General features: G+C 40.5%; 1 protein-coding gene and 1 pseudogene across 1 annotated transcript; both read right to left on the reverse strand.

The window, feature by feature from the left end:
* WFDC8 (WAP four-disulfide core domain 8) lies at positions 1-27,873 on the reverse strand. Its single transcript, XM_054467668.1, has 7 exons — positions 27,811-27,873; positions 10,764-10,873; positions 7,515-7,655; positions 4,374-4,541; positions 1,974-2,114; positions 861-1,003; positions 1-461 (listed from the first exon to the last, which is right to left on the reverse strand). The coding sequence occupies exons 1-6, from the start codon at positions 27,834-27,836 to the stop codon at positions 864-866; spliced, it is 726 nt and encodes a 241-aa protein (XP_054323643.1). The 5' UTR covers positions 27,837-27,873; the 3' UTR covers positions 1-461; positions 861-863.
* Positions 16,602-17,477, reverse strand: LOC129022131 (E3 ubiquitin-protein ligase CCNB1IP1-like; annotated as a pseudogene).

Genomic DNA, 27,873 nt, shown 5'->3' on the forward strand with positions numbered 1-27,873 from the left:
TACAACACACTGCAATTAAGTTTATTAAGAATGCAAGGATGGCTCAAGAAAATTTAATAATTTATTATGCCAACAAATTAGAAGAGAAAAATCATTATGTGACTGTATGCTTAAAAGGTATTTGATAAAATTCATCAGTCATTTTCAGTAGTAACTATAAATGGATAGGAAATAAGCTTAAAAAGGAAATAACTGACCAGGCACGGTGGCTCCCACCTGTGATCCCAGCAGTTTGGGAGGCCGAGGTGGGTGGATCATCTGAGGTCAGGAGTTTGCGACCAGCCTGGCCAACATGGTGAAACCCCATCTCTACTAAAAATACAAAAAATTAGCCGGGCATGATGGTGGGCACCTGTAATCCCAGCTACTTGGGAGGCTGAGGCAGGAAAATCACTTGAACCTGGGAAGCAGAGGTTGCAGTGAGCCGAGATCGCGCCTGGGCAACAACAGCAAAACTCCATCTCAAAAAAAAGAAAAGAAAAGAATAGGAAAAAGAAAATAATTTAAGTGCAATATAACTTATGTATTCCAAATTCAACAACAAATATATTTTTATGTTGCAGGAGCCATTGACTTTAAAATAAGGAACTAGACAAGGATGGATGCCATTGCCTTTATTTTCATTATTATTTTGGAGGTTCTACACAATACAAGAAGACAAGAAGATAAAGTCGTGAAGTTGAAAAAAAGCCAAATATATCATCACTTTCAGATGATGGGATTATATATAAAATCAAAGTAACATCATTCAATATTGTGATACTTAAGATAATTTGGCAAGTTGGATACAAGACAAAACTGACAGCTCTTTATTATGCTACTCATAATTAATGATTTTGATGATAATATTTTCTACTTACTATTCAACCTCTGGGGTCCATACATTTCAGTCCACAACGTGAGCAGCACTTTTCCACCAATGGGCACTCCTCATCCTGTAGGCACTTGGGTTTATCAATCTTGGTACATAGCAAGGGCTTGCGTGGGCAGAAGCCTTTTTTGACTTTATGGGGTAAAAGAAAACACTTGACCTTGAAATACTTGGTCATAATTTGAGACAAATTTGGGGAATCTTGGGAATCTCAAACAAGGTTTTATTCTGATTAAGCTTCTTACCTTTCCCCCTACAGTAACAATAGACTGGAGGAGGCAGAGTATCAACTTTCTACGACTAATAACTTGAGGACCATCAAGAAAAGTCTTAACATCTCTGACTTGTACCATCTGATAGGATTCCTGTCTGCTCCTACAGAATTAATGGATCTGGGTTATATAACCCCAGAGTACCACAGGTGGCAGGAGTATTAGCACACAGAACCTTCTTGTTTTACAAATTGTAGGCATTGAGGAGTATTTAGAGGGAAATGAGTTGTCCAATGCCACATAGAAAGCCAGTAGAAAAGTTGAAGTAGGTTGAAAAGCCTTTGACTCCTGCCACCACACTATACTGAACCTTAGAACCTTAAAGCCACACCTGGACAATCCCTGGGACTACATGGGGGAGTAAACACCTGCCTTAGAGGAGGCAGGAAAGTTGGCTTCTATCCAACATCATTTGCTACTAATGTTTTCCCCAGCCTGACTTATAGGATATGAATATGATGTGCATGCTTTGAAGTTCTGTGCAGACATGAGGGCTTATTAGGAATACACCTCATGGTTATGAATTTTTTATGAATCGGTGAATATTGTCACCTTGCAAGTCATTGAGGAACGAGTCTCAGAAAAAATAAGTTTTCTTGGGGAAGAATAGAGAGCAATACTATGAATTACTGGCTTTGAAGAACAGCACAATAGTCTTCAGAGATCAAGAGGTTAATATAACTTGTTGGGCATTAAAAGGGGTTCCCAAGGATCCTCAAAGATGAGCCCAAGGGGCATCCAAGGTTCAAGACACCCCCCAACTCCATGGGACAGCATGGCATCCTTGGCACATGCCCAATAGATTTGGGAGGTATATCCCCAATCCTTACCTGTCCAGGCCCTGGCACAAACAAAGCCACACCTGGATTCACAACATTTGTCTGTCTGGGGACAATCGATGTCACTGTGACATGAAGGTGGACACTCCTTACGTTCAGTGAAAGGGAAGAGTGGGCATTGTCCATCCTTAACTAAAATAAGAGCAGATGTGAGCTTCTTAAAACCCCACCCCCATCCCACCACCCTTCAAAGAGCCTTTCCTTCTCTTCAAAGCTAGTATCCCTTTCTGCAGCTTGGTTCACCCTACCCAATCCATCTCCAGTAGGCTGTGGAAGAATGAAATGTCTCATCATATCATGGGGGATATGGTAGACAGCGTGCTGGGCTTGATGCTTTAAGCCCCATGGTAAAGTCCCAGTCCTGCTACTTAGTGAGTTTCCTCTCTATAAAATGAGGATAATTATGTGAAATCTACACAAATCAGTGTAAGCCATTTTAGGGTATTTGGTTTTACTTAGAATGAAATGGGGATCCATCGCAGTGTTCTCTGTAGAGAAGTGATATGGCCTGACTCATGTTTTGAAAGGGTCATTGTGACTACTGTGTTAATAATAGATTGTAAGGAAGATAGAAGCAGGGACACCTTTTAGGAGGCTGTTGGGGTAATCCAAGTAAGAAGACGGCTCCTCAGATCAGGGTGGCAGCTGCGGAGGTGGTAAGGTTTTAACCAGATTTGGGATCTACTTTCAAGGTAGAACTAAAATTATTTCCTAACTTAATGGATGTTAATTGATAAAGAGAGGCATCAACTGTGATTGTTAAGTTTTTCAACCAAGATGAGAAGCATGGATAGAACAGGTTTGCGTTAGGGGAGTGATGGTAAGAGGTACTGGTTTATGTTTATGTTTAGCTTATTTTTCTTTTTTTGAGCCAGGGTTTCCCACTGTCACCCAACTAAACCTCAATTTCCCCAGCTCAAGTGATCTTTGAGGAGGTGGGAACACCTCCTCAAGTGATCTTCCCAGCCTCCTGAGTAGCTGGGACCACAGGCTCATGACACCATGCCTGTTTTTTTGTTGTTGTTTTTGTTTTTTTGTTTTGTTGTTGTTGTTTGTAGAAATTGGGTCTCACTATGCTGCCTAGGCTAGTCTCAAACTCCTGGGCTCAAGTGATCCTCTTGCCTCAGCCTCCCAAAGTGCTGGGATTACAGGTGTAAGCTACTGTGCCTGGCCCGAGGTTCTGTTTAAGCAAGTTCAACATGAGACATTTGTGAGGTCCAGGTGGAGATGTAGAGCAGATAGTGGAGAGTAGAGTGGGGTGAAGGTGAAGGCTGTGGATTTATTCCTTAGTAAAATGATCATCACCAGCAATGTTGGGAGACAGTGTCCTACCAAACTTAGGAGTCAAATGACCTGAATTAAAATCTGACTTTTCCCACTTGCTGTTTTCTTCATTTCTTTGAATTTCAGTTCCCTCTTCTGTAATTCTGGAGTCACAGCAAACAGCTCATTGAGTTGTTGGCAGGATTATATGTGATTTAAAATGCAAAGACTTGATATAATGGTGGTCCCATGGTGTGGGTTCACTAAATGGTAACAATTGAGATGGTGACCAGTGATCTTTACAATGCAACACTGTGTGATTTATGAGGCAGCGTTTCAATTTCGACCTCAGATTCTGTGAGGCAAGCTGAAAAATGTACCATCACTACCACTTTACAGATGAGAGAACAGAGTCAGAGAGGTAAAGTTAGTTGCCTGAGGACCCACAGTTGGTCAGGAGTAGAGGTGGAATTTTAATTCCGTGGACCCATGGGCCTGAATGGCCAAGGCAATCCTGGGACCTGACTTGAAACTAGGACCACAAGCTTCCCTTCATGGGAAGCTCTAAGGAATCATGATACTGTGGACAAGACCCTTGTCTCCTCTCCCAGGAGCCATCAGGAAGAAGAGGCCAGGGAAATGGGCTTGGGTTGGTTTGTGGGAAATTTAGGTTAAGACTCAGAGGCAACCTGATAATACCTCTGAGAGTGAGTGTCCCATGGACACTTACTCCATGGGATTCCAGAGCTGGCCTGTCAACACTTCATTCTTAAACAAATCCTCAGTATGATGCTCAACAGGTTACTATGATGAGGAAACACCTTCTTCCAAGGGGACACACCTGGCTTTCAGGTCGCATTGGCCAAGATCTATTAACATTTTCTATACACTATCTCCTTTTTTGGCAGAGCCACTCCATTAGGTAAATACTATTATTAACCTCATTCTATAGACAAGGAAACTGAAGCTTATAAAGGCAGGCAACTGGCCCAAGACCTCCGAGCCAGTGAATGACAGAGCTAAGTCTTGAACCAAGGAACTTTAACCTCAAATCCTGAGCCTATAACCTCATTGGTATACTATTTCTAGTTAAACTAGACCCTCAGATTTCCAGGATACAGGTCTCACCAATTAACATGCAGGCTGTTTTGCAGGCATCCTCACTTAAGAAGTTGTTGGCGTTCCCTTCGCAGCCCCTGTATTTGAAGGGTGTGCAGCGGTAATTTTTAAAGTCAAAATGCCAGCGCTGTGCATCATGATTACACTTTCCATGTCTCACAGGTAGCATGCAGGGTTCTGAGGTCAGGAAGCAAGGAAAGAAGGATATGAAGAGTAGAGATAAAAGAACAGGGTCAGTTCCCTAGCATTTGTCATAACTCCTGGTGTAATCACCCAAGTCATAAAAGGAGCCATGGCAGGTAAAAAAAAAAAAAGGCATAGGTTCTGGTCCCAGTTCTACTACTAATAGTCTACGTTGTATGGCAACTCTGAGCATCACTCCTTCCTTGCAAAGATATTACAAGGTGCATATAAGAATCTTGTACTTTGGAGCTGATCTGTCTTCTCCACTGTTCTGAGCTTTGGTAGGGCAAGACTTGTTCAGCAACTATTAGGTTGATGCAAAAGTAATTGTGGCTTTTGCATTGTTGAAATTTGCCGTTTGATATTAGAATACATTCTTAAATGTGGTTATATCATACATCATTTTAATGCACACTTCTTGCTTCCTGTACTTTTGCTAATGACTTATTATTTGCTGTTTATTTTATATTTATTTTAGACTGTATAAATTATGTTAGACCAAAAGCAAATTCGAGTGATTTTCTTATTTGAGTTGAAAATGGGTCGTAAAGCAGCAGAGACAACTTGCAACATCAACAACACATTTAGCCCGGGAACTGCTAAGAAATATACAGTGCAGTGGTGGTTCAAGAAGTTTTGCAAAGGAGACGAGGGTTTCGAAGATGAGGAGCATAGTGGCTGGCCATTGCAAGTTGACAATGACCAATTGAGAGCAATCATCAAAGTTGATCCTCTTACAACTACACAAGAAGTTGCCGAAGAACTCAATGTCAACCATTCTATGGTCATTCAGCATTTGAAGCAAATTGGAAAGGTGAAAAAGCTCGATAGGTGGGTGCTTCATGAGCTGAGCAAAAATTTTAAAAAAATATTGTTTTGAAGGGTCATCTCTTATTCTATGCAACAACAACAAACTATTTCTCAATCATATTGTGACATGCAATGAAAAGTGGATTTTACACGACAACCAATGATGACCAGCTCAGTGGCTGGACTGAGAAGAAGCTCAAAAACACTTCCCAAAGCCAAACTTGCACCAAAAAAAGGTCATGGTCACTGTTTGGTGGTCTGCTGCTGGTCTGATCCACTATAACTTTCTGAATCCTGGCAAAACCATTACATCTGAGAAGTATACTCAGCAAATCCATGAGATGCACTGAAAACTGCAGTGCCTGCAACCAGCATTGGTCAACAGAAAGGGCCAATTGATCAACCGAAAGGGCCAATTCTTCTCCGCCACAACGCCCAACCACACGTCACACAACCAACACAAAAGTTGGATGAATTGGGCTACAAAGTTTTGCTTCATCCACCATGTTCACCTGACCTCTCGCCAACCGACTACCACTTCTTCAAGCATCTCAACAACTTTTTGCAGGGAAAACACATCCACAAACAACACGATGCAGAAAATGCTTTCCAAGAGTTCGTCAAATCCTGAAGCATGGATTTGTATGCTACAGCAATAAACAAACTTATTTCTCTTTGGCAAAAATGTGTTGATTGTAATGGTTCCTATTTTGATTAATAAAGATGTGTTTTGTTTTGTTTTCTTTTGTTTTGTTTTTTGAGAAGGAGTCTCGCTGTGTCACCCAGGCCGCAGTGCAATGGTACGATCTCAGCTCACTGCAACCTCTGCCTCCCGAGTTCAAGCAATTCTCCTGCCTCAGCCTCCTGAGTAGCTGGGATTACAGGCACCCACCAACATGCCCAGCTAATTTTTGTATTTTTAGTAGAGACAGGGTTTCACCGTGTTGGTCAGGCTGGTCTCGAACTCCTGACATCAGGTGATCCACCAGCCTTGGCCTCCCAAAGTGCTGGGATTACAGGTGTGAGCCACCGTGCCCAGCCAATCAAGATGTGTTTGAGCTTAGTTATAATGATTTAAAATTCACGGTCCAAAACCGCAATTACTTTTGCATCCAAAGTGCCTAACAAAGTGCCTAGTACCTAGAAGGAATGAAATACCAAGGAAGAGACAGCCCCTGTTGTCTGAAAACTGATCTGACACTCCCAGCTAAGCCACATGGATTCTGTTGGACATTTAAAAAATCTCCTAGAACATCTGTATCAAACAATGTCACTCTGAGATCATGATGAAGTGAGACAAAAACAAGATCACCGTGAAACCTGCAAAATACCAAACACCCGCCCCCTTCTAAGCTAACATGAGTGACTTATGCTTCTCTACCAATCAATCACAGCTTTATCCTCAGTCTATTCTGCATTCTGTATTGTTAAGATTCCTGGGATAGCCAGTCGTAGAATTGCCCCCACTTTCTAACAGCACCCAATCTAGAGCAAACTCTCACTTCTTTAGACCCTCCCCCGAATTACCCAATCAAAGCCCAAATCCTATAATAGATTCTTTCTACCAGCTTCTTACTGAAATGCCTCATACTTGTCTAGGGTGAATCTTTTCCCTCACTTCAATGAGTAATAAACCCAATTTGTTCAATTACAGGTATATTCTGGTGGTCTTTGTTCAAAGGGCATTAACAACAGATATTTGTTGAATGAATAAATGTATGAGTGAGTGAATAAATGAATCTTTTTAAAAAACACACAGTTCCCCGCACATATTAGATAGATGCCCAATACATTGAGTTACCAGAAAACTTCCTTGAAGATCAAAGAGTCTGAAAAACAATGCCAGCATTTAAGCTGACTGAGGTTTCATTTTGTCACAGCGCCATAATAGTCTCTTGAACAGAGTGCGCATGCAACAAGTATTAGTTGTTTGTGAATGATTAAGTGTTGGACCCAAGAAGACCAGCATCAATATTATGGTGGTTGATGGTCACCATGCCTAGACTTATGACTTGTACTTGAGGGTTAGGCATTGAATAAGAGAATGAGAAGAGCACAGGCCCTGGGTCCTTGTCCTGCCATCCAAGGGAATCCCTCAGCCAGTTTTGGACAGAGCAAGAAGTGGGGAACCTCTGTCCTCAGCCTGGACATCGCTACCTTGAAAGGGATCCATGCACTTCTTCTGACAGGCAAAAAAGCAGCACTTCAGGTATTCCTTGCAGTCAAAATCTGTGTTGCATGAGTCTGGAAGTTCTGTGGTACAGGTGAGCCTCTCTTTGGGACATAACCCTGGTTTGTCTGCAAGAAAGAAATGTCCAAACTCACATTCATTCGGAATTTCAGCTCTTTTTCTCTTATGGCAAAGGTGTGTAGTGAAATTCTCTTGGCCCTGTCCTCTACCTTCAATTCTTAGTTCTTGCTCTGCTTATATTCAGGGGCTAGTTCTGTTTCTCAGCACTCAGATTCATTCAAATGGATCTGAATCAGGAATTTGTGTCCAACAAGAACTGAAGGAGAAGCATGTTGGATTCCAGGACAAGGGGTTAGGAAGGGACCAAGGCCCTTTCCCTAAATTCAAAAGATTTTCTCTCTTCTTGAAGCCTAATATTTTAATGCTTAATTCCTTTGTCTCCAGTTGATAAAAGAAATTAGTAAAGACAGGTGGGAACATCATGGAAATCATGATTTGACCCTTGACTCCTGGTAAACTGAAGACCAATCTGAACTCAGTTGTGTGATTTTTGATTTACCTCTAAAGAGTAAGAAACGGTGGAGTGGAAGAAGCATTGTAGTCAGGCAGATCTGGCTCGGGAGCCTGGCTCCAACACTAACCAACTAAATAATCTTGGGAAAGTATTTCCCTCCATCTGAGTTATATTTTCCATCTTTAAAATGAGAATTACAATTCCTGCCTTACAGGCTGATTATAAGAGTTAAACGTGGGGATGTCTATAATGCCTGGGGTAAGACGTCGGCAGATGTGGAGTTGCTTTCTACCTTTTATTTTTATTTATTTATTTTTTTTACTAAAAACTAGAAGAGGCAAGGGGAAAAAAACTACAGCACCCAGTGTTTCCAGTCAGTCTCCCATCCAAGTACTAACCAGGTCTGATCCTGCTTACCTTTTGAGATCAGACAATATCAGGCATTTTCAGGGTGGTATGGCCATGCTTCCTTCCTTTTTGAGGCTAAACATGGCTTCCTGATTTCAGTACTTGTGGTAGGTAGAATCTAAAGTTGCACCCTCAAGATTCCCATCCTCTGATTATTGAATCAAACACTAAGATAGGCAATGATGTGAAGGGATTTTGCAGAAAAATTAAAGACCCAAGTTAGTTGACTTTAAGATTAGAGATTATCTCTAATTTTAAGGTCTAATCTCTGGCCCAGACCTAGTCAATTAGGTCCTTGAATAGCAGAGTTTTCTTCTGGTTGGTAGAGAAGGATTGATGAGACAGATTCAAATGATGAGAAGGATCCAACATGCTATTCGTAGCTTTGAAGATGGTTGAGGCCAAGTGCCAAGGCATGAGGGTGACATCTAGAAGTAACAGCCAGTAAAGGAGCCTCAGTCCTACAACTCCAAGGAAACGATTCTGCTACAACCAGGGAGCTTGGGAGAAGACCCTGCATCCCAAATGAGAACTACAGCCCTGGCTGACATTTCAATCTCAGCCTGGTAAGACCCGGAGCAAAGAACCCAGAAGCACAATGCCAGACTTCTGACCCACAGATAATTTGTTACGTAGCAAAGGATGGCTCATACAGTGCTTAATGTGTCTCCATGATTCTAAACTGAGCATCCCTCCAGTGGAATCTGGCCAGAGAGGCATGATCCTTTCAGATACTACTGAGTCTTGGAACTGTAGAACTTTGGAATGGAAAGAACTCTATTTATCATTGGTACCAAACTTCTGATTTCATAGATTAAAAGAAATGAGGTCAGATTGGATAATACAGTGCATTAGGGACAAGTCTGGGACTTACAATCCAGGACTCACTTCAGGAGTCCCACATCCTCACTGAGGACTGGCCGCTGAGACTTTGAGTACTTTCCAACAATACTTCTTGTCATTAATGACCCCTCCAGGAATGGACTGAAGCTAAGAAGAGTATGTGGTTCCTAATTTGGAGTGTACATCAAAATCATCTATGCATCTTTCAGAAAATATAGACTCTAGGCTGAATCAGAATCTCTAGAAAGTGCATCCTTGGGACTCCACTTTTTAAAAAGAACCCCAGGTGATCCTAAAGCAGGCAGTGGGCACCAGGAGATAGGCTGTTACTTGGGAACCATTGTTCTAGGTTTAGTCAGGGACAGAGTTCGGCAAATCAAACTGGGTTTGAGTCGTAGCTCCTTTCCCCATTGTCAGCTTGAACTCTCACTTATTAATAAAAACCCTCCTCCCTTTCTTGTCGGCTCTTCTTAACCACTTACTTGTGTGTATAAGCACACCTCACGGGTTTCTCTGCATCTACTGGGGATGCTTCCCAGAGATCTGGTCTCAGCTATCTTCTGACATTACTTGACACATACTTCCTGGGTAATCCCTCTCATTCCCATGATCCCAACAATGATTCTCATCTCTTCCTCCAGACTCATCCTCAATTCCAAACTAAAGACTTTTATTTTGACCTGCCTGGGAAAAACACCATCTGGGCATCTCAGAACCACCTCTGTTCCAACATATTTAAAACAGAACTATTATCTCCTTATGCCCAAGCACTACCTTACTTTCTATTCCGCATCTTGACATTTGGCATCAACAGGTCCAGTCTGTTATTAGAATCTAGAGATTCCCTCCTTCCTCTCTGCCACCCCAGTATCCCATCAGTCATGGACTTGGGTCAATTCTGTCTCCTAAACCTCCCTCCAAACCCTGTCTCCTGCTTCTCTTTACTACCACTCCCTCAGATCAGCACCTGATCTCACCCCTTGTCTCTTCTCAACTACTGCAGCAGTCTCCTCACTGGTGCTCTCCCCTCAGGCTCATGCCTAGTGACTCATTAATTAAAAAAAAAATTAAATGTTGTGTGTGTGTGTGTGTGTGTGTGTGTGTGTGTGCGCGCGCGCAGTGGGAATGAATGTGATCACCCAAGAAGTATGTGTTGAGTGATATCATAAGACAAATGAGACCAGATATCTGGGGAGCATCCCCAGTAGATGCAAACTATACATATAGTCTCCTTCCATATATAAAAATATGGAAAAGTTAGGGAAATAATTTGGGGGGAGCAAGTAAGGAAAGTTTGTGGAGGGCCAGGGTGGTGAGCAGGGGTAGCTTTCTGTGGCCCCAAATCCACAGCAGAGGGGGCCTCATCTGACACTGGCACTGGCCTCATGTCTAACCCTCATCCCCAAGAATGCTTTCTAAGGAAGAATGGCTACAGCTTTTTTGAACTCACGTTTGATCTTCTTGGTCAGCAATGCAGAAGTCCACTCCAAAGCAAGGGAGAGAAGCAGCAGGAAAGCTACATTCCTCCAGGAGAAGGTGGGGCTATGGAGAGGAAGGTGCCTGTATGGATGAGAAGAGAGGTGGGAGTTAAGCACAAACCAGAGAGAGACACAAAGTGTGTGCAGAGGAACCTGAGAGATGATCCACCAGGTCCCTTTAGTTCACAGGTAAGAAGACTGACACCAGCATGGGGAAGGGGTCTATCTGAGGTCAGATGGTGAGTTAGGGTGCGTCTAAGACATTCCGTTTCAGGATTCTGACCAATCCCCATACCCTGCCATGGTGCTGTACTTTGTGCTACACAGATGCTTGCCTATTGTCTTGTTCCTGGGTAAGAGGCCACACTTGAATGATCACAAGGATTTGTTTGGAACAGTTGCAGAGCTGGTTTGCCCACAGTCACTCCAGGGGCAACCCCAGACACTAGTGAGCATCTTTTCTTTGCTCCACTGATGACAGAAATGGATGGTATGAGATTTCCCAGAGGGCCTGGGCACGCTCTACTGGATCTTGGTGCACCAGAAGCAAGAACGATCTCAGATGACCTTGGGTTAACAAAGAAATTCCTTTTATTCCTTCTGTTACTATCCAAGCCTAGGATCTTATGATACTCCCAGACAACCAGATGAACAGATGAGCTTCCCCCGCCTACTCAAGCCCCCATTTCCTATATGTGTCTTCATGATCCTTATGTATTTTTTATTTTAAGGTGTGAAAAACTAATAATCCTTTACTGTATTAACTCTTAGAGTGCATGCATTCCAAAAATGCAAGAGGTGGGTAGAGGGAGAAAGAAGAAGCAAGGACAGAGAAAACATCTTTATGCCAAAATATCTGTATTGGTGGAACTTCCGATACTGAAAAAGCTGTGAAGGTATCTTGGAACAGAGTATCTTCCAGAGTTCCTGAAGCCATACCATGTGGCTGCCTAAAAGTAAAGACTTGTGACAATTTATCTCCCCAAACTTTTTTGTTGGGGGAGTTCTAATCTTGTATCCTCTTCAAATTTTACAATAGTGCCTGTACTCTTTGGTCATGGAAATTATGACCCCAAACATAGTGATCTTGATTTTGGGCCTCGCTCAATCCCTTATAACAGCATATCTTGGATCCTCAGTTTCCTCATCTGGAAAATGGGAATAATACAGTCAACCTGGAAGCTTTGTCGTCATTGTGAGGATTAAGATGAGACAGCGTGAAGATTTAATGAAGTGGTATGGAGTGGTAGGAAATGTAGCATTCAGAGTTAGACCTGAGTTCACATCCTGAATCCACCACTTATCGGCTGTGTGGCCTGGGTTCAGTCACTTCACCTCACTGAGCCTCAGTTTGTCATAAAGGAAACAATAATAACACCTACCTCACAGACATGAGAATTACTTGAACTATTTTTGTAAAGCATGACAAGTGGCTTGTAAATCAGTGTTTACTGTATTTCAGCCAGTTAACAAATAATGAATGGCAATAGTGAATGCCAACAAATGTTCCTATTACCATTTTAGCTTTTGAGTTCCCTAGTCAGAGACTGTGTAAATCATTCCTTTAGTTCCCCTAAAAGATTAGCCAAAAGGCCCTCTGGTGCTTTAAATTTTTATTATCAAGTCACTCTATGGGTTTGAAATTTTACCCTCTAACCTGAAAACATCTATTAACCCAGTCTTGAGAATCAGGTAATCAGATTAGCCTGCAGTCAGTTAAAAGAAAGCAGATCTCGTGGGATGGAGGCGGGGGAGAAACACAGATTAATAGAATTGCCAAACATAATAGAGGATGTCCATTTATAATTTTAGCATAAGTATATCCCATGCAATATAAGGAACATAGTTCTACTAAAAAATTATTTGATGTTTATCTGACATTCAAATTTAATTGGTCATCCTCTATTTTTATTTTCTAAATCTGGCAACTTTGACACAGAATGAATCCATTTTGGTTGGACTGGGGTTTGTTTGGGCAAGAGACTACAAAACACAGGTCTTATAGGTAACAAATGAGCATAATCGCAAGAGTTGCTCAGTGGGGGCTCTGAAGAACTGGGACAGACCTGGAATACACGGACACAAATGTGCTATATAAATAACACACTAGGTTCTGGGCATGGTGGCTCATGTTTGTAATCTCAGCACTTTGAGAGGCCAAGACAGGAGGATCACTTGAACCCAGGAGTTCAAGACCCACCTGGGCATGGGCTGTGTGCAGTGGCTCACGCCTGTAATCCCAGCACTTTGGGAGGCCCAGGCGGGCGGATCTTGAGGTCAGGAGATCGAGACCATCGTGGCTAACACGGTGAAATCCCATCTCTACTAAACAAAATACAAAAAATTAGCCGGGTATGGTGGCGGGCGCTTGTAGTCCCAGCTACTCAGGAGGCTGAGGCAGGAGAATGGCGTGAACCCGGGAGGCAGAGCTTTCAGTGAGCCGAGATCGCGCCACTGCACTCCAGCCTGGGTGATAGAGAGAGACTCTGTCTCCAAAAAAAAAAAAAAAAAACTTAGCCCAGCATGGTGGCACACACCTGTGGTTCTACCTACTCAGGAGGCTGAGGTGGGAGAATCACTTTAGCCCAGGACGTCAGTGGTGCAATGAGCCATGATCATGCCCCTGCACTTCAGCCTGGGTGACAGAGTGAGACCCTGTGGAGGAAGGGAGAGGAGAGGAGAGGAGAGGAGAGGAGAGGAGAGGAGAGGAGAGGAGAGGGAGAAAGAAGAAGAAAGAGAGAGAGAAAGAAAAAGGAAGGAAGGAAGGGAAAGAAAGAAAGAAAGAAAGAAGGAAGGAAGGAGGGAAGGACGAAAGGAAGGAGGGAAGGAGAAAGGAAAGGAAGAAACAAAGAGAAAGAAAGAAGAGAGAGCGAGGGAGGGAAAGGAAGAAAGAGAAGGAGGGAGGGAAGGAAGGAAAGAAGGAAGGAAGGAAAGAAGGAAGAGAAAAAGGGAGGGAGGGAAGGAAGGAAGGACACACACCAGGAATGAAGAGATTTTGATTGAAATCCACGCTTCACCATCAACTCACTGTGTCAACTTGGGCTAGTTTTACCTCCATCTACCCATTTGAAATTTTACCTCCATCTACCCATTTGAAAAATGAGTGGATTTGACTAGATTAGGCTTGTTCAGGCTGGGGTACCCATATGCCCCAGGATACAGGAAGATTTTCCAGGAGGTACACAGGTACAGAGGGATCTGAGGACATTACCGATTATTAAACTACATATTTACTTTTTCCTGAAGTTGATCTACTTGAGAATGAGCCACCCTGAAGTTCTCCTTTTCTTCCTCTCTTTAAGTCCTTCCTCTTTAAATAAAAAAATAAAAAATAAAAATAAAAAAAAAGCATACTTCTTACCTATCTCTTACATGTCTTCAAAGTGTAAAAACTTCTGAATTCCAAACAAAGGAACAATTCAAGAATGCATTTTCCTGAGGATGCTTTCCATGGAAGCAAAGCAAAGAAAGTGTCAGTAAGAAATACCAAGGGGTCAGCACCGGTTTCATTCAGGTGGCAAACTCACACTAAGCCACTATGCCTTTTGCTGTCTACCCTAGAAATAGGATTCAGGAGTGTGATAGTTGCCATGGGGATGTATATGAAGACATTGATTTGAATTGAAAAATGAAGTCATTCTTCTGTGGGAGAAATGAGTTTGACTGATTTGGCTGATGGAGGACTGACTTTGCCAATTAGTTAAATCTGTGCCATCAAGTTTTTTTTAAAAAAAAATATTTAAAATATGCAGTAAGATAAAAGCATTTTATAAAAGTAATCACAAAATTTTTTAAAAATATATTTTTTATAAAATGCTTTCAAACTTTCCTATATTTTGAAACCATAGTATTCAAACTTTCCAGCACTTACAGAGCATTTCAGATTAGATAAGGTGACTAAATGAAAGAATAATATGTATAATTAATCACATTATTAATCATTTGGTAGATGCTGGTAAAGCCTTTTTAGTTAACTTTCTGGAAATTAAGAAAATCACTTGTGATTTGTGATTAGTATTCTACCTGCTAAAAAACAAATCCTTTTGCAAGATACCAGGTGTCCAATTCTATGCCTTTATAAAAACTGAAGGAGCATTTAATCAAGCTATTGATTAATAATTAAATTAGATCATTAAAATAATTTTTAAATGCTTAATATTATTTTAATATAATCTCTTGAGATCAATAACATATTGCTAGCCAGGCACAGTGGCTCATGCCTGTAATCCCAGCATTTTGGAAGGCTGAGTCAGGTGGATCACTTGAGATCAGGAGTTCAAGACCAGCCTACCCAACATGGTTAAACCCCGTCTCTACTAAAAAATACAAAAATTAGTCGGGCATGGTGGTGCATGACTGTAATCCCAGCTACTCAGGAGGCTGAGGCAGGAGAATTGCTTGAACCTGGGAGGCTGAGGTTGCAGTGAGCCGGGATTGCACCACTGCACTCCAGCCTGGGCAACAGAGCGAGACTCTGTCTCAAAAACAAAAAACAAAAAATAATAAAATAAAATAAATAACATTGCGAAATGTTCTGCAGTAGAAGTGCATTCCTAAATAAGTAAAGCCAAGGCAATAGTTGACAAAAAGGCAAATAAATAAGTAACTTTAGTTTAAAATACAGTCACCCTTTGGTATCTTTGGGGGATTGGTTCCAGGAACCCTCATGGATACCAAAATCCTTAGATGCTCATGTCGCTTTTATAAAATGGCATAGTATTTGCATATAACCTACATTCATTCTTCCAAATACTTTAAAATCACCTCTAGATTGGTAGGTATTTAATACTTACCATTATAAATGCTATGCAAGTAGTTGTTATACTGTATTGGTTTTTATTTGTATTATTTTTATCTTTGTGTTATTTTTTATTTTTTATTTTTCTAAATATTTTCTATCTACAGTTGATTGGACCTGCAGATGCAGAACCTGTGGATATGGAGGGCCAACTGTAAATGCCAAAAAAAAATCAACTTTACAAAATAGCGTTATCAGTGTTAACTATTTTCAAATACAAGTAGGGACTGAACATATATGCATTGAATCATGTTCTCATTCACTGACATAAGTGTAAGTGTGCCTCCAAACAAGTTACTATGAAGGTAAATACATAAATATATTCAAAATACACACACTCAAATAATAAGCCACAGATCACCCACCATTTTCCAAGACCAAAATTTTCACATAAATATAATGGCAAATACAGCCAAATACCAGTGTAAATTAACACGCTTACATACACAGATATGTGAAAATACCAGAATTCAAAGTGACATACAGACATGTAACACAGGTGTTTATGCATAAACACACAGCTCGGTCAGAAACAGCCCATACAGAAACAGTGGTCTATTGAAACACACAATACTGCTGTGACCTTCTCACTAGCGATGAAAACTCAACAGTTCACAATAAAACTGACTTTTAAAATGCTCATGCTTTAAATAATAGAGACAAAGGAACCAGACTTCTAAAGCCACTCTCCACTGCCACTGAATTTCTTATAAGTTGATAATGCGAAGACAATTTCAAAAACGTAAAAGCACAGGGAGGTTGGTGACTCCCATCTGGAATAAAGATTTGCTAAATGAAATCACTGAAATTGAACAGAGAAACATTCTGTAAAGTTAGCTAAATCATTTTTATCTTTTTTCTTTTTAGGGACAGAACCTCACTCTGTCGCTCAGGCTGGAGTGCAGCGGGGCCATCCTAGCCCACTGCAGCCTCAAACTTCTGGACTCAAGAGATTCTCCTGCTTCAGCCTCCTGAGTAGCTGGGATTACAGGCATGCATCCCCACGCATGGCTCAAATTCTTTTTACTGTGAAGGCCCTGCTAGAGACCTGCTACTGCTCTAGTTCACATCTTGTAGAGGCAAAACTAAAAAAGCTGTTGCTGTGCTCAGGTGCTGTGGGAGAACCCAAGAAAAATGGTCTGAACTGAAAATCTCCATCTCCACTGCCCCAATTTCCAACTGGTATACTGTCCACAGAAAATTTGGAGTTGTTCCCTAATGGGAAGCCAAAAACATCAGACTACAATCATGGATGGCTCAAGGGTATCTTTGTGGGTTGGAATAGTGATGTTTCATAGCCTAAGCCTGTCATAGAGGCCTTGGAGCTTTCAATACTGATGACTGTGCTCCAGTAAGTGTCTTGGAGATGTCACTGTTAACTTTTTCTTGTATTCTTCTAGTATTCTCCTCATGGAGGTTATCTGCCTTTTCATAGAGGTCAATTCAACATCCTGGCTTTGTATTTGCTGAGTATATATCTTCTCCATCTGTTTCATATGGCCTTCAGCTTTCCTGAAATTGTATTCTTGATAGAGACACACCTGATGTAATGTCCAGAAGGCCAGTACTTGGGAGCTAATGCCCAACACTATCTCCAGTCACAATCCAGCCAATACCATAGCTTTATATTCCTGAATTCAGTGTGGACAATATCTAGCCTTTCGGAAAGGGTACTGTTGCAGGCAGGACAGATAGCAGGTGAACGACAAAAGTCACCACTGCCATGCTGATCACAGAAGATGTGAGAGCAGATGGTGACCCATGCATAACCAGAGATTTCAATGCGACACTCTTGATAATTACAAAACAACGTCTTCACACAAAGACATAATAGGATAGTGAGGTCTCCAGATGCTGAAAATAATCCATGAAAGAAATATGCAGTCATCATCCATTGTATATCTAGAATTTACAGCACTGAAGAGGTTCAGACTGAAACAGTAAGACTCAGATCTGGTTTTGGTCTTGAAATTTTACTTCTCTGGTATCAGATAAATCCAGCTTCTATGTAGGTATCAAGTTGAACTACAGGATCTATCGACTACTTAGCATCATCTCTTTATAGTCCCATCAGCCTTTAACTCTTCCTTTATTGAGAATTTCCAAATCCAATCCCGCTTGATTTTCAGGGGGTCTGCAGATGACCTCTAACAGGGCCACTTCTGGCCTGGCACACAGGGTGCTAAAGACCCAGGTCTTCCCTCTTCAGTGGATTTCATCTTCAACCTGCCCTCCTTCTCCCTTTAGGAGAGGGAGGGTTAAAATAATTTTTGACTATGAGTATCATGTGATATTTGGCAACTTACTAGAAGTTCAAAGAACCAAATGGCATACTTAAAACTCTTTTTGTCCCTGTACACTTACATATTAAAAGATGAATTCCTATAGATTTGTATTTATCAATAAAATTGTGTTTCTCAATTTTTATAATGTGTTTACATGTTCATTATTATTATATCATTGAAATAACAAATGGATTTTTAAAATTAATCCATAAGAAAAAATTTGATTCCTGGAGTCTCATGGTCACAATAAATAAGTTAAATTTTAATTTATGCATATGTTTTTAATTGCATAGCAGTATGAAAATAGCATGAATGGTATTGCCTAGGTTGTCTTTCAGGATTTTTATAGTTTTGGGTTTAAAATTTAAGTCTTTAATCCATCTTGAGTTAATTTTTGTAAATTGTGTAAGGAAGGGGTCCAGTTTCAGTCTTCTGCATATGGATAGCCAGTTATCCCAGCACCATTTATTGACTAGGGAGTCCTTTCCCCTTCACAAGAGCAAAGACATGGAATTGACCTAAATGTCCATCAGTGGTAGACTGGATAAAGAAAATGTGATATATATACACAGTGGAATACTATGCAGCCATAGAAAAGAACGAGATCATGTCCTTTGCAGAAACATGCTGGAGCTGGAGGCCATCATCCTTAGCAAATTAATGCAGGAACAGAAAACCAAATACCACATGTTCTCACTTATAAGGGGGAGCTAAATGATGAGAACACACAGAGACATAGAAGGGAACAACAGACACTGAGGCCTATGGGATGGTGGAGGGTAGGAGGAAGGAGAGAATCACGAAAAATAACTAATGAGTACTAGGCTTAATACATGGGTGTCAAAATAATCTGTACAACAAACCCCCATGGCACAAGTTTACCTATATAACAAGCCTGCACATGTACCCATGAACTTAAAAGTTAAATTAAAAAAAGAAAATGGCATGAATAAAAGACTTGTGAGCATAAGATTATATTCCATTATACTGAAAGTCTGTGGGGTAAGAGGAATGAAAATATGAGTTCAAAGAAAAAAATGTTTTAAATTTTCCAGCTGTTAAAGAATTGCTTTCCATATACTTCAAGCAGATGCTTGTGGGTATCAAATTAGTATGATATTTCTACCCCAGTGATTACATATATTGTAAAAAGTTATGTAGCAGTTTAAAAAAGTAATATTTACATGTTCACATAGTGCATTGAGATTCATTTATGTTGTGTGTTGTTTGTTCTTCTTTATTGCTGAGTTTTGTCCTTTCTATGGATATACAACAGGTTCATCCTTTCTCTAGTTGATGGAAATTTGGGTTATTTCCAGTTCGGGGCAATTATGAATAAAGCCCATACAAACATTTGCATAGAGATTTTTTTATGAACATAAGTTTTCTTTCCTCTTAAATAAATACCAGGAGGTGGTATTGCCGGGTTATGTGACCAGCGTATGTTTGTAAGAAACTGCCAAACTTTTTTCCAAAGTCACAGTACCATTTTGCATTTTCATTAGTAATGCATGCACTACTCTCGTAAGAGTTCCACTTGCTCCACATACCTGTTAGCATTTGGTATTGTAAATGCTTTTACTTTAGATGTTCTAATAGATGTGCAGTGGTAAGACTGCATGCTATTTGAAGAAATCAAAGTAATTAACCTACATTTGTGGAACTCTAAGAATCTAAGCCACTTCAAATGTTGGTGGGAAGATTTTTCTTATTTTCCAACTTCTCCTAGGACAGCTTTCAAACCCGGGTGGTTCCTTGGTTTCTGAGCCTGCTTGGGTAGGAGTTTCTCCAGAGCCCCATCATTGAACCTACTTTTTAAAAAAGTCTTCATAATTTCCATACTTTATTCTCCTTAAATCGTTAATTTTAAGCTTAATATTATTCCTTTTTTATTTTCCATGTCTGATTCTCTACGCACAATCTTTTCGTTTTCATTAGATTTTATTTGCCTTTCTTTTTCCAACTTGAAATGGATCATTGGTCAATTTCATTCATTTCTCATTTCCTATAATTTACTTTCATTTTTATTTTTAATTTGAGAAATACCTCTTTCTTTCATCACTGCTTTCATTGCACTTTAAGAAATTTATTTCAATTGACCAATAATAATTATTTATATTTATGTGCTACAATGTAATGTTTTGATGTATATAGACATTGCGGAATGGTTATATCAAGGTAATTAACACATCCATCACCTCAGATACTTATCATTTTTTAAGTTAGAACATTTCTGTAGCAACTCTGAAATGTACAATACATTGTTAACTATGGTCACCCTGCTATGCAATAGATCTCAGAGACTTCTTTCCTTTGTCTAACTGAAACTTTATCCCCTTAACCAACATGTTCCCTTTCCCCATAGACTCCACCCTGCACCCTGGCAACGGCCTCTGATAACCACCATCTACTCTCTACTTCTACAAGTTCAACTTTTTAGATTCCACATATAAGTGAGACATGCAATATTTGTCTTTCTCTGCCTGGCTTGTTTCACTTAGCATAATGTTCTTCATCTTCATCCATGTTGTAGCAAATGACAGAATTTCCTTCTTTTTAAAGGCTGAGTAGTAGTTCATTGTGTATATATACCACTTTTTTACCCATTTATCCACTGCTGAACACTTAGGTTGATTCCATATCTTGGCTATTGTGAGTAATGCTGCAATGAACATAGCAGTGCTGATATCTCTTCAACATACTGATTTCATTTCTTTTGGATATATACCCAAATATAGGATTGTTGGATTATGCAGTAATTCTACTTTGGTATTTTTGAGGAAGCTCCACACTATTCTTCATAATGGCTGTACTAATTTGTACTCCCACCAACAGTGTGCAAGAATTCCCTTTTCAGACAGGCATGGTGGCTCACACCTGTAATCCCAGCACTTTGGGAGGCCGAGGCGGGCGGATCTCATCAGGAGATCGAGACCATCCTGGCCAACGCGGTGAAACCCTGTCTGTACTAAAAATACAAAAAATTAGCTGGGCATGGTAGCGAGTGCCTGTAGTCCCAGCTACTCTGGAGGCTGAGGCAGGAGAATGGCGTGAACCCAGGAGGTGGAGCTTGCAGTGAGCCGAGATCGGGCCACTGCACTCCAGCCTGGGCGACAGAGCGAGACTCCGTCTCAAAAAAAAAAAAAAAGAATTCCCTTTTCTCCACATCCTCATCAACACTTGTTATGTTTAATCTTTTTGATAACAGACATTCTAACAGGCATGAGATGATACCTCATTGTGATTTTAATTTGCATTTCTCTGTTGATTAATGATGCTGAACATTTTCTCATAAACCTGTTGGCTATTTGAATGCCTTATTTATTTATTTATTTACTAACTTATTTATTTATTTTCAAGACAGTCATGCTCTGTCACCCAGGCTGGAGTGCAGTGGTGTGATCTTGGCACACTGCAACCTTCGCCTCCCAGGTTCAAGCGATTCTCGTCCCTCAGACTCCCAAGTAGCTGTGACTACAGGCATGTGCCATCATGCCCAGCTAATTTTTGTGCTTTTAGTAGAGACAGGGTTTCACCATGTTGGGCAGGCTGGTCTTGAACTCCTGGCCTCAAGTGATCTTCCTGCCTTGATCTCCCAAACTGTTGGTATTACAGGCATGAGCCACCGCGCCCAGCCTTTGTATGCCTTCTTTTAAGAAATGTCTATTCAAGTCCTTTGTCCATTTTTAAATTGAGTTGTTTTCTTACTATCAAGTAGATGGAGTTCCTTATATATTTTGAGTATTAACCTCTCATCATAGTATGGTTTGCAAATATTTTCTCTCACTCTATGAGTTGTCTCTTGACTCTGTTGATTATTTTCTTTGCTGTGCAAATGCTTTGTAATTTAATGTAATCTCACTTGTCTATTTTTACTTCTGTTTCTTGTGATTTTAGGGTCATATCCAAGAAATCATTGCCCATACCCATGTAATGGAGCTTTCTCCCTATGTTTTCTTCTCAGAGTTTTATAGTTTCAGCCATTGCAGTTAGATCTTTTGTCCATTTTGAGTTGATTTTTAAAAAATATATGCATATTTTGTATTTCAATAGCCTTTGGGGCACAAGTGGTTTTTGGTTACATGAATGGATTGTATAGTGGTGAAGTCTGAGATTTTAGTACACCAGTCCCCAAGTAGTGTACATTGTACCCAACATGTAGTTTGTTTTATCCTTCTCTGCCCTCCTACATTCCTCCCTTCTGAGTCTCCAAAGTCCATCATACCACTCTGTATACCTTTGCATACCCGTAGATTAACTCAACTTATAAGCAAAAACATATGGTATTTGGTTTTCCATTCCTGAGTTTCTTCACTTAGAATAATGGCCTCCAGCTCCATTCAAGTTGCTGCAAAAGACATTATTTCATTATTTTTTATGGCTGAATAGTATTCCATGGTGTATATATACCACATTTTCTTTATCCATTGAGTTGATTTTTTTGCATGGTATGCAATAAGAGTTCAATTTTATTTTTCTACATGTGGATTTCCAGTTTTCCCAAGACCATTTATCAGAGACAGTCTCCATTGTGTGTTCTTGGCACCTTTATCAAAAATCAATTAACCATAAATGTATAGATTTATTTCTGGGCTTTCTATTCTGTTCCATTGGTCAATGTATCTGTTTCTGTGACAGTACCATGCTGTTTTGATTGCTATAACTTTGTAGCATATTTAAAATCAGGTAGTGTGATGCCTCCAGCTCTGTTCTTTTTGCTCAAGATTGCTTGAGATTCTTGGGGTCTTTTGTGACTCCATACAAATTTTAGGATTTTTAAAATTTCTATAAGAAATGCATTTGAAATTTTGGTAGGGATTGTGAAGTTATACACTAACAAGTGGAATAACCTGGAAGAAATTGAGAAATTTCTAGAAGCATATAATCTACCAAAACTGAATCATGAAGAAACAGAGAAACTAAATAGATCAACAAGTAAGGATATTTAATTGGTAATTAAAAGTCTCCCATCAAAGAAAAGTCCAGGATCAGATGGCTTCATGACTTCATTCTACCAAACATTTAAAGAACTAATGCTAATCCTCCTCAAATGCTTCTAAAAAATTGAAGTGGAGGGAATTCTTTCAAACTCATTTTATAAGGCTAGCATTATTCTAATACCAAAGCCATGCAAAGACACTACAAGAAAAGAAAATTACAGGCCAGTATCTATGATGTACATAGAGGCAAAAATTCTCAAAAAAAACAGATCAGCAAATTGTATTGAACAGTACATTGAAAGTATCATTCACAGCCAAGCATGGTGGGTCACACCTATAATCCCAGCAATTTGGGAGGCCAAGGCAGGCAGATCACTTGAGGCTAGGCGTTCAAGACCAGCCTGGCCAACAGGGCAAAACCCTGTCTCTGCTAAAAATACAAAAAAAATTAGCCAGACATGGTGACACATCCCCATAATCCCAGCTACTTGAGAGGCTGAGGCACAAGAATTACTTGAACCTGGGTGGCTGAGGTTGCAGTGAGCCAAGATCGTGCCACTGCACTCTAGCCTGAGTGACAAAGCGAGACTCTGTCTCAAAATAAAAGAAAAAAAAAGTATCATTCACCATGATCAAATGGGATTTATCCCTTGGATGCAAGGATGGTTCAACATATTCAAAGCAATCAACGTGGTATACCATCTTAACAGAATTAGTGATATAAATAATATGATCATCTCAGTAGATGCAGAAAATGTATTTGACAAAATTCAACATTTTTATGATAAAAATTCTCAACAAATTAGGTATAGAAGGAATATACATCAACACAATAAAGGCCAGATATGACAAGCCCACAGCTCTTATACCCAACAGTGAAAAGTTGAAAGTTTTTTCTCTGAGATCAGGAACAAGACAAGAATGCCAATTTTTACCACTTTTAATCAACATAGTACTGAAAGTCCTGGCCAGAGCAATTAGCAAGAAAAATAAATAAAAGTCATCCAAATAGGAAAGAAAGCAATGACATTGCCTCTGTTTACTTATGACATGATCCTATATATAGAACACCCTAAAGACTCCACACCAAAAAACTGTTAGAACTGATAAAGCAATTTATGAAACTTTCAGCATACAAAATCAACATACAAAAATCAGCAGCATTTCTATACACTAACAACAAACTACCTGAAAAAAAAATTAAAACAATCTCATTTACAATAGCATAAAAAATACTTAGGAGTAAACTTAACAAAGGATATGAAAGATCTGTACACTGAAAACTACAAAATATTAGTGAAAGAAATTGGAGAAGACATAAATAAATGAAAAGATATTTCATGTTCATGTCATATGGATTAGAAGAATTAATATTGTTAAAATGCCCATACTACCCAGAACCTACCTTTTTGCCCAGCTTCCCCAAATAGCAGAGGTTGCAGTTTGCAGAAAACTGAGCAGCATTTTGCAATCGAAAGGTCTACAGATGGCCAGGAGCTGGGGGAACAGTGTGAATTCCCAAGTTACAATATTTAGGAACTACTGGTAAGGGCCCACTATGACTCTATTACATCTCACTACCCTCTAGTTCTCCCCGATTAGGCGCTTGCTCAGCCCCAGGCCCTGTTTCCATGGCTGAGAGCTCCTAGCTCACACCCCTCCTCACCCCCATAGCATAGCATGTTCTGTTGCAAGGCTACTCAACCAGATATGTGCCTCTAGCCTCAGTTACTAGGAAGCAGACCTTGAGGAGGACAACTAGCTCCATAAGTCTCTTTAATACACCTTGCCCTAAGTTCAGGCTGAGTAAGTAAGTAAATTAGTAAGCCTCGTCCAAAGATATTATCTTCTAAATGCTGCCTAGTCAGATATCTACATTCTGACACCAGGGAAGGATAGTCTCTAAATATTGAGTACAGAACACTCCGTATATATCTCCATATTGTGTTAAAATATTTTAAATCTTTTACATTTTTTGTCCTTTTGATCTGTCAATGATTGAGAAAGGTGTGTCAAGGGCCCTCAATACAGCCATAGATTTCTCAATTTATGCCTATAATGACATCAATGTTTGCTTTAATATATCCTGATTTGATTGGTTTAGGTAAATACAAATGTATTCCTGGTGAACTGAGTCTTTTACCATTATCTAGCAAGCCATCCTTTATCCTTAAATATAAAACTTCATCTTAGAGTTTTCTTTTATTTTAGACAGTCTCCCTCTGTCTTTCTCCCAGGCTGGAGTGCAGTGGTGCGATCTTGGCTCACTCCAACCTCCCCCTCCTGGGTTCAAATGATTCTTGTGCCTCAGCCTCCCAAGTAGCTGGGATTACAGGCATGTGCCACCATGCCTATAATTTTTGTAATTTTAGTAGAGACAGGGTCTTGCCATGTTGCCTAGGCTGGTCTTGAACTCCTGGCCTCAAGCAATCTGCCTGCCTCAGCCTCCCAAAGTGTTGGGATTACAGGCGTGAGCCAATGTGCCTGGCCTTAGAGTTTTCTCTTGCCTAATATTAATCAAACTATACTTTCTCTTCTTTGTTTGCATTTGCCTAGTCTTTTTTCCATTCTTTTGTGTTCAACCTTTCTACTTATGTTTTAAGTTTATCCTTCAAATAGTGTAAATCTACATTGTAAAAATCCAGTCCAGCAATTATTACCTATTAATTGACATTTATGGGCACTAATGACATATTTGGATTCATTTCTACAATTTTATTATGAGTTATCTACTCTCAGTCCTCATTATTCAGATTCTGTACTTGCAAATTTGCCTACTTGCTGAAATTTATTTATTACCCAAAAATCAATACTCATGATGCTTTTGTGGTCATTCAGGGATACGTGCAGAATGGCAAAAAATTTGAGTCACCCAACATACACATTCCCAGCTGAAGTCAGACAAGACAATTCTCTGCTTGTTTAAGCTCTTCTACTACTATAAACAAGCTTCCTTTTTGCAGTCTATTTAGTGTCACATTTTTCACATTTTTGTGCTTTTTGTTGGTGAGTTTGCTGTTTAAAATGGCCGCCAAGAGTTACTAAAGTGCTGTCAAGTGTCCTAAGAGCAAGAGGCCTGTGATGTGCCTTACAAACAAATTACTTGTGTCAGATAAGCTTGGTTCAGGCATGAGTTACAGGGCTTTTGGCCACAATTCAATGTTAATGAAACAATAATATATATTACATAAGGTGTCTTTTTTTTCTTTTTTTTTTTTGAGATGGAGTCTCAGTCTGTCACCAGGCTAGAGTGCAATACTGCGATCTCGGCTCACTGCAACCTCCACCTTGCGGGTTCAAGTGATTCTCCTGCCTCAGACTCCCGAGTAGCTGGGATTACAGGCACCCACCACCACGTCCTGCTAATTTTTTGTATTTTTAGTAGAGACGAGGTTTCACTGTGTTGGCCAGGATGGTCTCAATCTCCTGACCTAGTGATCCGCCTGCCTCAGCCTCCCAAAGTGCTGGGATTACAGGCGTGAGCCACCGCGCCTGGCCTATATACATGTTTAAAAAATAAAGACAGGGCCAGCACAGTGGCTCATGCCTGTAATCCCAGCACTTTGGGAGGCTGAGGCAGGCAGATCACCTGCGGTCAGGAGTTCAAGACCAGCGTGGCCAACACGGTGAAACCCTGTCTCTACTAAAAATACAAAAATTAGCCTGGCGTGGTGGTGCATGCCTGTAGTCCCAGCTACTCGGGAGGCTAAGGCAGGAGAATCCCTTGAACCTGGAAGGCAGAGGTTGCAGAGAGCCGAGATGATACCACTATGCTCCAGCCTGGGGGACAGAGAGAGATTCCCTCTCAAAAAAAAAAAAAAAAGTATGTAAAGTTTTATTTAATAATTAACCACACATGTTAAAAAATAGAAAGTAGCCAGGCTCCCAGAAGCCTTCTGTGTGCACCTTCTAATTACCATCTCTATCATGTGTCTTCAGACAGAAGCACACATAAAACAAGGTTATGTATTGATCAAATGATGAAAATGTGTGGTCAGAGGCTTGCATTTTCCCTAGGAGCAATGGCTCAGTATTTGCTAATCTGGTGTTCACAGTGACTTTACAGAACATAACTACCCCCAAGTAATGGGAATCAACTGTATTTTTATCACTTTGGGGTACAAAGAACTTTGAGCTCTCCATGGCTTGCCACAACAAAAGACTTCCTAGGCAAATTGTCTACTGCTTTGTTCCAGGTGGGGGTTCTACTCAAGGCTGTGGGACCAAGACTAAAGAAGCAGCCTCTATGTGGATTAGGCCCCTTCTCCTGGCAGAGAGAAAGCACAAAGGAGCTGGCAGAAACTCATAGAGCAAAACTCACAATGCATATGCTACATCTGCTCATATTCCAATAGGAAAAGCACAGCCGACAGCAAACCCAAAGTCAATGAGACAGAAATGTGTCTTCCTTCCTCGGGCCGTTATGAAATTGCAAGGCAATGGGCAGGGGTGTCCTCTTAAAGGAAAGATGGAATGAATAGTTGTGAATAATAATATAACCTATCACTATTACTCCTGTTTTAATTTTTTGAAGATGTTTAGATACATATTATATGTTTGTTTGTTTGTTTTAAAATATCAAACTTTACCTTGCTCAGGCTCTGCCCCTCCACACTAGGCCACTCAAAGATGCCCAACTTACCCTACTTGGGCTCCAACAGCCATATCAGGTTGCATTCGAGACCAGCCTGGCCAACATGGTGAAACCCCATCTCTACTAAAAATGTAAAAATTAGCCGGGCGTGGTGGCACACACCTGTAGTCCCAGCTACTCGGGAGGCTAAGGCAGGAGAATCGCTTGATGCATTGATGCCCTCTTCACCCTGCTTAGGCTCTGATTCCTGACACAACACAGACCTGTTCTGTGGAACCCCTCCTCACTATGCTTGGCCCAACTCCCCACAGCCGACCACCCTAACTTCTACGTATCCTCCTCATCTCCTTGGGCTCTGACCCTCCATGTCTGGCTCCTCACCCCCACAGACACCCTCCTCACCCTCTTTCAGTTCGGACAGTCCACATCAGGCCTCCTCCCTATGGAGACAGCTTCCTCACTTTG

Source organism: Pongo pygmaeus, chromosome 21 (assembly GCF_028885625.2).
Source record: "Pongo pygmaeus isolate AG05252 chromosome 21, NHGRI_mPonPyg2-v2.0_pri, whole genome shotgun sequence".
NCBI classification, from domain to species: Eukaryota; Metazoa; Chordata; class Mammalia; order Primates; family Hominidae; genus Pongo; species Pongo pygmaeus.